At 48.3% G+C, this 12,793-nt stretch overlaps 1 protein-coding gene across 1 annotated transcript in view; it reads right to left on the bottom strand.

Moving 5' to 3' along the window:
* Positions 1 to 12,793, bottom strand: part of LOC311117814 (glutamate receptor ionotropic, NMDA 3A-like) — a gene marked incomplete at both ends in the record, with an annotated part of 85,647 nt that overhangs the window by 25,739 nt on the left and 47,115 nt on the right. Inside the window, 4 exons of the mRNA XM_084192722.1 lie at positions 887 to 1,038; positions 1,801 to 1,916; positions 9,010 to 9,155; positions 10,193 to 11,041. Coding sequence (XP_084048848.1) covers positions 887 to 1,038; positions 1,801 to 1,916; positions 9,010 to 9,155; positions 10,193 to 11,041 — 1,263 coding nt within the window. The remainder of the gene's footprint in view (positions 1 to 886; positions 1,039 to 1,800; positions 1,917 to 9,009; positions 9,156 to 10,192; positions 11,042 to 12,793) is intronic.

Genomic DNA, 12,793 nt, shown 5'->3' with positions numbered 1-12,793 from the left:
TTGCATAAGAATCAAACTGAACTATTTCACATATTTTACGAATAGCATCTTATTTATGGAAGCTTATTTAAGAAAACAAATGGCAAGTTTTATTTTCTGTTGCAGCGAAAAGCTTCTGTTATTTATAATGAACATCATTAAGACTTTTTGAAAAACACAGAATAGAGATGATTTAGTATTGTGATGTAGCACATCAGTATTGGCATTGCAGTAGTATGATGTGCATTACCTCTGTGACTGATTGCAGTAGTATGATGTGCATTACCTCTGTGACTGATTGCAGTAGTATAATGTGCATTACCTCTGTGACTGATTGCAGTAGTATGATGTGCATTACCTCTGTGACTGATTGCAGTAGTATGATGTGCATTACCTCTGTGACTGATTGCAGTAGTATAATGTGCATTACCTCTGTGACTGATTGCAGTAGTATATTGTGCATTACCTCTGTGACTGATTGCAGTAGTATAATGTGCATTATGATGTGACTGATTGCAGTAGTATATGTGCATTATGATGTGCATTACCTCTGTGACTGATTGCAGTAGTATAATGTGCATTATGATGTGACTGATTGCAGTAGTATAATGTGCATTATGATGTGCATTACCTCTGTGACTGATTGCAGTAGTATAATGTGCATTGCCTCTGTGACTGATTGCAGTAGTATGATGTGCATTACCTCTGTGACTGATTGCAGTAGTATGATGTGCATTACCTCTGTGACTGATTGCAGTAGTATGATGTGCATTACCTCTGTGACTGATTGCAGTAGTATAATGTGCATTACGATGTGCATTACCTCTGTGACTGGTTGCAGTAGTATAATGTGCATTACCTCTGTGACTGATTGCAGTAGTATAATGTGCATTACGATGTGCATTACCTCTGTGGCTGCAAAGCTCCGTTTCCCACAGGGCAACACCTTGTACCACTTGTCATGCAGCATGTCCATGAAGCCATCTGACTTGTACTGGCTCACCAGCTCAGAGAGGTTAGAGGTAAGGGGGGAGTTCTGGCGCAGGCCGATGCCATAACCTGGGAAGAGGGAATGACTACAGCGGTGTGAACTGGCGCAGGCCGATGCCATAACCTGGGAAGAGGGAATGACTACAGCGGTGTGAACTGGCGCAGGCCGATGCCATAACCTGGGAAGAGGGAATGACTACAGCGGTGTGAACTGGCGCAGGCCGATGCCATAACCTGGGAAGAGGGAATGACTACAGCGGTGTGAACTGGCGCAGGCCGATGCCATAACCTGGGAAGAGGGAATGACTACAGCGGTGTGAACTGGCGCAGGCCGATGCCATAACCTGGGAAGAGGGAATGACTACAGCGGTGTGAACTGGCGCAGGCCGATGCCATAACCTGGGAAGAGGGAATGACTACAGCGGTGTGAACTGGCGCAGGCCGATGCCATAACCTGGGAAGAGGGAATGACTACAGCGGTGTGAAAAGGAGAGGGGATAGGGATCACCTTGTCCCTCTACAGTATGGGTACAGCAGTTATTTCATCTCAAACTACTCGCCTTCAAATTACAAATAGATACAGACACATAGAGCGACAGAAAACACAGCAATCAGATGCATTTTTTGTGATCTTAAACTGGTGTTGCACATGTATGTGTGTACAGGGTTATCTGGCTGTCTCTGAGGATCTGTATTATAATGTATAGCCTTGTCTTATCCTTTCGACCAGTGGCTCTATAGCTAGCATGAAAAGGAGAGGGGACATACCTGTCTCATTCCTCTTCATTATGGATATAGAATTAACACCTTATTTCATGTCAATCTACTTGCCTTCAATTGCAAATGGTTTCCCCACGGTGAGTGTCTTGCAGTCTGCATCGATAGACACCTCGTAGTCTAGTAAGGCCTTGTCCATGATGAAAGCATCCAGTTGCTGTGGATCATGCCTGAAAACGACAGAAGATTTGCTACTGAATAAATTGCATCTCTCTAACATTGTCTATGACCCAAATGGCACCCTATTCCCTACATAGTGCACTACTGTTGACCAGGGCCCATAGTGAATAGGGTGCTATTTTTAAATTTTTAGTCATTTAGCAGACACTCTTATCCAGAGCGACTTACAGTTAGTGAGTGCATACATTTTTCATACCGGCCCCCCGTGGGAAACGAACTCACAACCCTGGCGTTGCAAGCGCCACGCTCTACCAACTGAGCTACAGGGGACTACGATATTTGAGATGCAGTCTTGAACATGGACTATAATCAACATCAGGAAAGGATGTTTTTTCAAAATAAATAAATAAATTCAACCTACTGATGTTAGACATTTAACATTTTAGTCATTTATCAGACACTCTTATCCAGAGAGACTTATAGGAGCAGTTAGGGTTAAGTGCCTTGCTCAAGGCCACAGACAGACTTTTCATCTAGTCAGCTCGGGGATTCGAACCAGCGACATTTCGGTAACTGGCCCAACGCAAAGCTGCCTGCCGTTAGCTCTGTTTTAGTTCCAGGTGTCCACATGTCAATGCATACTAATATATATTGTTGGATATAGTAAATGTGGGAGGACTATTTCTGTCTCTGAAAGAAACTCAGGCAAGCGGATACAGTGTGCACGTCCTTATCAAAATACATTCCAGAAGGATCTTATCAGTGTCGAGCAGGTGCCATTCTTCAGGCATAGAATAGTCCTCCCCCACCCCCCCACCCCCCCACCCCACCCCCCGACACAGAGAGAAAGGTATATTTAATCACACCCAACCTGCCCTCAGCCCCCCAGCCTTCTGCCCTCAGCTCCAGTAACTCTGCTCTGCTCCAGAGAAGATGTGAGATGACTTGAGAAACAGTTTCAGATTGGGTAGCAGATATTGGAGAGGGTCAAAGGGCACATAGTGGCACACAGCAGCTCCTGTGGACCTGGGTTTCAAATACGTGTAGCACTGGAGAGGGTGGCAGTGAACAGAGCCCAATACGTGTAGCACTGGAGAGGCTGGCAGTGAACAGAGCCCAATACGTGTAGCACTGGAGAGGCTGGCAGTGAACAGAGCCCAATACGTGTAGCACTGGAGAGGCTGGCAGTGAACAGAGCCCAATATGTGTAGCACTGGAGAGGCTGGCAGTGAACAGAGCCCAATACGTGTAGCACTGGAGAGGCTGGCAGTGAACAGAGCCCAATACGTGTAGCACTGGAGAGGCTGGCAGTGAACAGAGCCCAATACGTGTAGCACTGGAGAGGCTGGCAGTGAACAGAGCCCAATACGTGTAGCACTGGAGAGGCTGGCAGTGAACAGAGCCCAATACGTGTAGCACTGGAGCGGCTGGCAGTGAACAGAGCCCAATACGTGTAGCACTGGAGCGGCTGGCAGTGAACAGAGCCCAATACGTGTAGCACTGGAGAGGCTGGCAGTGAACAGAGCCCAATACGTGTAGCACTGGAGCGGCTGGCAGTGAACAGAGCCCAATACGTGTAGCACTGGAGAGGCTGGCAGTGAACAGAGCCCAATACGTGTAGCACTGGAGAGGCTGGCAGTGAACAGAGCCCAATACGTGTAGCACTGGAGAGGCTGGCAGTGAACAGAGCCCAATACGTGTAGCACTGGAGAGGCTGGCAGTGAACAGAGCCCAATACGTGTAGCACTGGAGCGGCTGGCAGTGAACAGAGCCCAATACGTGTAGCACTGGAGCGGCTGGCAGTGAACAGAGCCCAATACGTGTAGCACTGGAGAGGCTGGCAGTGAACAGAGCCCAATACGTGTAGCACTGGAGCGGCTGGCAGTGAACAGAGCCCAATACGTGTAGCACTGGAGAGGCTGGCAGTGAACAGAGCCCAATACGTGTAGCACTGGAGAGGCTGGCAGTGAACAGAGCCCAATACGTGTAGCACTGGAGCGGCTGGCAGTGAACAGAGCCCAATACGTGTAGCACTGGAGAGGCTGGCAGTGAACAGAGCCCAATACGTGTAGCACTGGAGAGGCTGGCAGTGAACAGAGCCCAATACGTGTAGCACTGGAGAGGCTGGCAGTGAACAGAGCCCAATACGTGTAGCACTGGAGAGGCTGGCAGTGAACAGAGCCCAATACGTGTAGCACTGGAGAGGCTGGCAGTGAACAGAGCCCAGTGCCACTAATGCTGTTACTCATGTATTGATGATAGCTGGACACATTCCATATTGACCTGTTATTGGCAGAGAGGAATAAAACATATTGACCTGTTATTGGCAGAGAGGAATAAAACATATTGACCTGTTATTGTCAGAGAGGAATAAAACATATTGACCTGTTATTGTCAGAGAGGAATAAAACATATTGACCTGTTATTGTCGGAGAGGAATTAAACATATTGACCTGTTATTGGCAGAGAGGAATAAAACATATTGACCTGTTATTGGCAGAGAGGAATAAAACATATTGACCTGTTATTGGCAGAGAGGAATAAAACATATTGACCTGTTATTGTCAGAGAGGAATAAAACATATTGACCTGTTATTGGCAGAGAGGAATAAAACATATTGACCTGTTATTGGCAGAGAGGAATAAAACATATTGACCTGTTATTGTCAGAGAGGAATAAAACATATTGACCTGTTATTGTCAGAGAGGAATAAAACATATTGACCTGTTATTGTCGGAGAGGAATAAAACATATTGACCTGTTATTGTCAGAGAGGAATAAAACATATTGACCTGTTATTGTCGGAGAGGAATAAAACATATTGATCTGTTATTGTCAGAGAGGAATAAAACATATTGACCTGTTATTGTCAGAGAGGAATAAAACATATTGACCTGTTATTGTCGGAGAGGAATAAAACATATTGACCTGTTATTGTCGGAGAGGAATAAAACATATTGACCTGTTATTGTCAGAGAGGAATAAAACATATTGACCTGTTATTGTCAGAGGGGAATAAAACATATTGACCTGTTATTGTCGGAGAGGAATAAAACATTAAGTCTAAGTGTAGGTGTAGACAGTGAAATGGTGTAGCTTTGTTTTACTGGAGTACAAAACGTGTTAAATCTGACCCTGTGGGACATATTCACAACAGTTATGAAGTCTCCCTATATGAAGCCTGTATTGTCTTGGTACTCATGTTAAAGCTGTGATGAGTCAGAATTGTATTGTCTTGTCTTGGTACCCATGTTATTTTTATTTTTATTTTTTTATTTCACCTTTATTTAACCAGGAAAGCCAGTTGAGAACAAGTTCTCATTTACAACTGCGACCTGGCCAAGATAAAGCAAAGCAGTGCGATTTGCTCATCACGCTGCGCCTTGGTCTACTCCGTTCAACGATCGTGACAGAAGATCCCACCATACCAGGACCAAGCAGCGTGTCCAGGAGCAGGCAGCCTGGACGTGGGAGCAGATAATGGACGGGCAGGGGTCCTGGACCTGGGAGGAAATCCAGGCCGGGATGGATCGCCGTCCATGGAAGGAGACGGTGGAGGCGCGACGGAGAGAGGAGGGCCGGGCTGGCGACGCGCACCGTAGGCTTGGTGCGAGTGGCAGGAACAGGCCGGGCCGGGCTGGCGACGAACACCGTAGGCTTGGTGCGAGTGGCAGGAACAGGCCGGGCCGTGCTGGCGACGCGCACCGTACGCTTGGTGCGAGTGGCAGGAACAGGCCGGGCCGGGCTGGCGACGCGCACTGTAGGCTTGGTGCGAGTGGCAGGAACAGGCCGGGCCGGGCTGGCGACGCGCACCATTAGCTTGGTGCGGGGAACAGGAACAGGCCGGGCCGGGCTGGCGACGCGCACCATTAGCTTGGTGCGGGGAGCAGGAACAGGCCAGGCTGGGCTGGCGACGCGCACCGTTAGCTTGGTGCGGGGAGTAGGAACAGGCCGGGCTGGGCTGGCGAAGCGCACCGTAGGCTTGGTGCGAGTGGCAGGAACAGGCCGGGCCGGGCTGGCGACGTGCACCGTAGGCTTGGTGCGAGTGGCAGGAACAGGCCGGGCCGGGCTGGCGACGCGCACCGTAGGCTTGGTGCGAGTGGCAGGAACAGGCCGGGCCGGGCTGGCGACGCGCACCGTAGGCTTGGTGCGAGTGGCAGGAAAAGGCTGAGCCGGGCTGGCGACGCGCACCGAAGGCTTGGTGCGAGGGGCAGGAACAGGCCGGGCCGGGCTGGCGACGTGCACCATGAACTTAGTGCGGGGAGCAGGAACGGGCCGGACCGGACTGGTGACGCACACCACTTGCTTGGTGTGAGGAGCGGGACTGGGTTTCGTCATAACCCTCCGCTCCCTCAGCTGCCTACACAGTTCCTCTCGCCGTGCCTCTACTCTCACCCTCTCCCTTATCGCCTCCAGTAGCTCCACCCTCTGAACCACTAACTCCTGCTCCCTCTGGACCAATAGCCCCCTTAACCTGGTGGCCTCCTCACCTAACCTCCTAATACGCCCTGTAGCTGCCTCCTGCTGCCCCGTCGCCCATGCCGTGTGCCCCCCCCTAAAAATGTTTTGGGGTTGCCTCTCGTCCGTCCGACGACGACACTGTTGACGCCGTTGCTCCTCTCTCCGTCGCGCCTCCACCGTCTCCTTCCATGGACGGCGATCCATCCCGGCCTGGATTTCCTCCCAGGTCCAGGACCCCTGCCCGTCCATTATCTGCTCCCACGTCCAGGCTGCCTGCTCCTGGACACGCTGCTTGGTCCTGGTATGGTGGGATCTTCTGTCACGATCGTTGAACGGAGTAGACCAAGGCGCAGCGTGATGAGCGAACATACTTTATTATCTTTAGTGATAACAAGAACAAAACAATAAACGAACAACGTGACGTCCTAGGTTAAACAACCAACACGGAACAAACCAAAAGGAACAAGATCCCACAACCACTGTGGGAACACAGCCTGTCTAAATATGGCTCCCAATCAGAGACAACCAGCAACAGCTGACACTCGTTGCCTCTGATTGGGAACCACTCTGGCCAACATAGAAATACAATACTAGACTGTGAACATAGAACAAAACCACATAGAATCTACACACCCTGGCTCAACATATAGAGTCCCCAGAGCCAGGGTGTGACACATTCCTCCATGCATATCTCCTCTAGAGCAGTGATGTTTTGGGGCTGTCGCTGGGCAACACGGACTTTCAACACCCTCCAAAGTTTTCTATGGGGTTGAGATCTGGAGACTGGCTAGGCCACTCCAGGACCTTGAAATGCTTCTTACGAAGCCACTCCTTCGTTGCCCGGGTGGTGTGTTTGGGATCATTGTCATGCTGAAAGACCCAGCCACGTTTCATCTTCAATGCCCTTGCTGATGGAAGGAGGTTTTCACTCAAAATCTCACGATACATGGCCCCATTCATTCTTTCCTTTACACGGATCAGTTGTCCTGGTCCCTTTGCAGAAAAACAGCCCCAAAGCATGATGTTTCCACCCCCATGCTTCACAGTAGGTATGGTGTTCTTTGGATGCAACTCAGCATTCTTTGTCCTCCAAACACGACGAGTTGAGTTTTTACCAAAAAGTTCTATTTTGGTTTCATCTGACCATATGACATTCTCCCAATCCTCTTCTGGATACTCCAAATGCACTCTAGGAAACTTCAGACGGGCCTGGACATGTACTGGCTTAAGCAGGGGGACACGTCTGGCACTGCAGGATTTGAGTCCCTGGCGGCGTAGTGTGTTACTGATGGTAGGCTTTGTTACTTTGGTCCCAGCTCTCTGCAGGTCATTCACTAGGTCCCCCCGTGTGGTTCTGGGATTTTTGCTCACCGTTCTTGTGATCATTTTGACCCCATGGGGTGAGATCTTGCGTGGAGCCCCAGATTGAGGGAGAATATCAGTGGTCTTGTATGTCTTCCATTTGCTAATAATTGCTCCCACAGTTGATTTATTCAAACCAAGCTGCTTACCTATTGCAGATTCAGTCTTCCCAGCCTGGTGCAGGTCTACAATTTTGTTTCTGGTGTCCTTTGACAGCTCTTTGGTCTTGGCCATAGTGGAGTTTGGAGTGTGACTGTTTGAGGTTGTGGACAGGTGTCTTTTATACTGATAACAAGTTCAAACAGGTGCCATTAATACAGGTAACGAGTGGAGGACAGAGAAGCCTCTTAAAGAAGAAGTTACAGGTCTGTGAGAGCCAGAAATCTTGCTTGTTTGTAGGTGACCAAATACTTATTTTCCACCATAATTTGCAAATAAATTCATTAAAAATCCTACAATGTGATTTTCTGGATTTTATTTTCTCATTTTGTCTGTCATAGTTGACGTGTACCTATGATGAAAATTACAGGCCTCTCTCATCTTTTTAAGTGGGAGAACTTGCACAATTGGTGGCTGACTAAATACTTTTTCCCCCCACTGTATGTAGTGAGGACCAGCCAACAAGAGCGTACAGGCCACAATGGTGGGTAGTATATGGGGCTTTGGAGACAAAACGGATGGCACTGTGATAGACTACATCCAATTTGCTGAGTAGAGTGTTGGAGGCTATTTTGTAAATGACATCGCCGAAGTCAAGGATCGGTAGGATAGTCAGTTTTACGAGGGCATGTTAGCAGCATGAGTGAAGGAGGCTTTGTTGCGAAATAGGATGCCGATTCTGGATTTAACTTTGGATTGGAGATGCTTAATGTGAGTCTGGAAGGAGAGTTTACGGTCTAACCAGACACCTAGGTGTTTGTAGTTGTCCACATATTCTAAGTCAGACCCGCCGAGAGTAGTGATTCTAGTCGGGCGAGCGGGTGCAAGCAGCGTTCGATTGAAGAGCATGCATTTAGTTTTACTAGTGTTTAAGAGCAGTTGGAGGCCAGTTGTATGGCGTTGAAGCTCGTTTGGAGGTTTGTTAACTCAGTGTCCAGTGAAGGGCCAGATGTATACAAAATGGTGTCGTCTGCGTAGAGGTGGATCTGAGAGTCACCAGCAGCAAGTGCGACATCATTGATATACACGGAGAATAGAGTCGGCCCGAGAATTGAACCCTGTGGCACCCCCATAGAGACTGCCAGAGGTCCACACAACAGTCCTATCACCTCCTGTAACTGTTATGAGTGATGAGTCAGTATTGTATAATCTTGACTCACTTCAGATGTTCTATTCCATCTGGGGTTGCTGGTACATTGTATCGTGTCATGTATCCGTGCATCTCTGGAAAGCTTTTCTTCAGGTAATCCTCAGCACTGCTCTCCCGGACCGTCGCGAAGCGGAACCCCTGTGATGGGTGATGAAGCTGGAAGAACAGAAAATATGTAACTCTTACTGTGGTCTACGTGGTCTAGTACCTCCTGTAACTGTTACTGTGGTCTACGTGGTCTAGTACCTCCTGTAACTGTGGTCTATTACCTCCTGTAACTGTGACCTATTACCAACTGTAACTGTTACTGTAGTCTAATATCTCCTGTAACTGTTACTAAGGTCTATTACCTCCTGTAACTGTGGTCTATTACCTCCTGTAACTGTTACTGTAGTCTAATATCTCCTGTAACTGTTACTAAGGTCTATTACCTCCTGTAACTGTGGTCTATTATCTCCTGTAACTGTTACTAAGGTTTATTACCTCCTGTTACTGTGGTCTATTACCTCCTGTACCTGTTACAGAGCTCTCTTAGCTCCTGTCACCTTTAAACTGTGATTGTTATTTGTTTTATTTCTAAAGGAGTTGTGCTGTCCAGCCGTTTCACATATATTGTTTAGACAGGACAGTGAAAGACTTACAGGAAAGATAGGAGGAGAGGGTGTGCTAGAATAGCAGTGGGTCGGATTCCATCCCACATTCACACTGGTACATTATATGACCTATTCTGGAGGCGGCGTAGACCACTAGGACCACCCCAGGCTACTTAGAACTGATTCATTGTGATGATACTGCACTTTAAACTGGAACTCTCCACAACACTACAACCCTCATAGATCTACTTGACTCTTTTCAAAAATATATTTTTGACTTCAACTCCTCTCCATTGTAAAATCCATAACCTCCTGAACCTTATGCCTCATCCAGTCCCAGCCCCATACCCATACCCCAGCCACCCTCCCCAGCCCCTCTCCCCAGGCCCCTCTCCATAGCCCCTCTCCCCTAGCCCCTCTCCCCAGCCCCTCTCCCCAGGCTCCTCTCCCCCGGCTCCTCTCCCCAGCCCCAGCTCCATGCCCAGCCTCAGCCCCACAACACCCTATGATGCACTATTTATGCCTGTACTGCAAGTAGTACTCATCTACACAGCATATATTTAAATGATTAAGTTAATAAAGCTGAGTAGCCTTTCTTACCTTTGGATCGTGTATTCCTGAGAGTTGCTCGAAGGTCTTCTCCCCCACCATGACGGCGGCCAGGTTCGCTGTGTAGGTGGAGAGACAGAACAGGCAGAAGATAGCCCAGAGATTCATGAGGAACCGACCCGTCCAGCACTTAGGAGGCTTAATGGCAGCCGTACGGCCGAACAGGATGGCATAGCAGACGTTCAGAGCCGAGGAGAATGAGAACACCTTATCTCTGTTCCTGCCTCGCGGCGTCATCCCAAACGGGCTGTTCCACTCGTAGACGGTGAGGAACACGGCCGTGACGTGTAGAGAGATGAAGATTCCCAGCCACATGGACCAGTGCAGGGGCCACATGAAGGCCCCGATGGGCGCGGCCGTGTCCCGGCTCCGCACCAGGATGCCCAGAGAGGTGGAGAAGAACGGGGAGGTGAAGTCTATAACCCTGCTCCGGGCCGAGTTTATACTGAAGGATGTGACCGCCAGGTGGGCCGCTCCACTGAGAAGATCCCCCACCAGCCCTGTCCAGCGCCTGTTCTTAAACCCACCGTACTTTCCGTCACCTACAATATACAGGTCGAAGTCGAAGCCTATGTCCTCCGCCAGTTTCTCTAAGAGGTCTATGCAATAACCATAGCAACACTTCTTATACTTCATGGGAATGCTGTCATTAGGCCCCTGGAGGAAGAGGGACTGGAGCAGGGCTGTGTTGTTGGTGAGGGGGTCCAGGCAGAGCTGACCAGCGGGACAGAGACCGTCCTCATCCACCTCCCGGGTGAAGACGAAGGGGTGCTCCACCAGGGTGACCACCCGCAGATGGAGCCGTGATGGGTACCTCCAGTCCACGCCCTGATAGGACGACTGTTTGTTAGACTAGGCAGCATAGTCCATTAGGGAGGGAGGGAGGGAGGGAGGGAGGGAGGGAGGGAGGGAGGGAGGGAGGGAGGGGTAGAAGGAGTGAGGGAGAGGGAAGGAGAGAGAGAGAAAGAAAGAAAAAATGAGGGAGGTGGAAAAGAGAGGATAACCGTAGCAACAGCAGCAGTAAAAGAGAGGATAACCGTAGCAACAGCAGCAGTAAAAGAGAGGATAACCGTAGCAACAGCAGCAGTAAAAGAGAGGATAACCATAGCAACAGCAGCAGTAAAAGAGAGGATAACCATAGCAACAGCAGCAGTAAAAGAGAGGATAACCATAGCAACAGCAGTTTGAAGTTGAACATACCCATTAGTAAGGGAAGACTGGGGGAAGTTGGAACATATGATTTCTTTCTATTATAGACCTGTTTAGGTTAGTGATCATTTGTAGAGTGGCTCTCTGTTTGCCCTCAGCATGCATCTTTTCACCGTTCTGAATGTCTAAGAACCCATATGTTCTTCTGAAATATGAACACAGAAATAATGAAATTTTGAACTCTTATTATGGTGGCGATTTGACACAATTGTGACCGACCGGCTCGATTTGGTCTTCTATAGCAAAATTTGAAATTGTGTTTTTTACATTGGATAAAAGTAGAGACTCAGAGCTAGAAAATGGTACATCATACACTACAGTTGAGGAACAATGGGAAAGTCATTCTCCTTTGAAAGTTGATAAACTTGTAACCTCACTTTTGAGAAAATGGCCTTTGAATGTTTTGGTACACCTACTGGAGAGCTCTTCTTTGTTTACACCCATTCAGCATCGTTCACACCCTCTTAAGCTATAGCCCCGCCCATAAACTCAGAGCGTTGTCAGTTTGTCCGTTTGTAAATTCAGAGTGTTTCGCTCTCTGAGTGTTTGGAGCGCACACTGGACGCTCTGGCCGAAGAGTAGGGTTGATCCGAGCATTCTGTCCTAACAACAGCAGTCAAGCACCCAAGCTAACGTTGTCTAGCTACTTCCAGACACAAATGAGAAAACAGCTCACTCTGACCATTTTACTCACCCTAGCAAAGCTGGTTAGGCTGTTTTTATGTTATCCAGAGAGTTGGTGACTGTAACTGTGCTGCTGGCAACTATTTAATTATGCTTTTTTGACAACGTTTACTGACAAAGGCCATATTCAATGGGTATTGAGCGTTCGTAAATTCATCAGTTATTCTGCGCTCTTGCACACTCAGACGAGAATGCTCTGAAATCGGAGTAGATAGCCAGAGCGAATTTACCAGCTATGTCATTCAACAGTTGTCACATTGACATCATGAACATTCTATTGAAATGGTTACTTGCATAGTGGAGTCTTTTGATAAGACATGTAGCTAGCTAGCTAAACAATTAACCATAATCCCAACTCATGACGTTACTACCCTGCATGAATCTGCAGGTGGCTAACCAACCAGGTTCAATGTTAGCTAGCTAATATTAGGCTATAACTAGCAAAGCAAATGGCTCTGAGATACGAATAATAGTACTACAAAGATCGTACACAACAACAGCAGCCAAGCATCCAAGCTAACTGGCTAACGTTGGCTAGCTTGCTAGCTACTTCCAGACACAAATGAGAGAACAGCTCACTCTGACCATTCTACTCACCCTAGCAGACCTGGTTAGGCTGTTTTTATGTTATCCAGAGAGTTGGTTGCTGCAACTGTGCTGCTGGCAATAATTTAATTACGATGTACACTCCACAGAGCT

This window comes from Coregonus lavaretus (genome assembly GCF_964263955.1).
Source record: "Coregonus lavaretus genome assembly, contig: HAP1_SCAFFOLD_204, whole genome shotgun sequence".
Classification (NCBI taxonomy): Eukaryota; Metazoa; Chordata; class Actinopteri; order Salmoniformes; family Salmonidae; genus Coregonus; species Coregonus lavaretus.
This window is presented reverse-complemented; position numbering and strand designations above follow the sequence as displayed.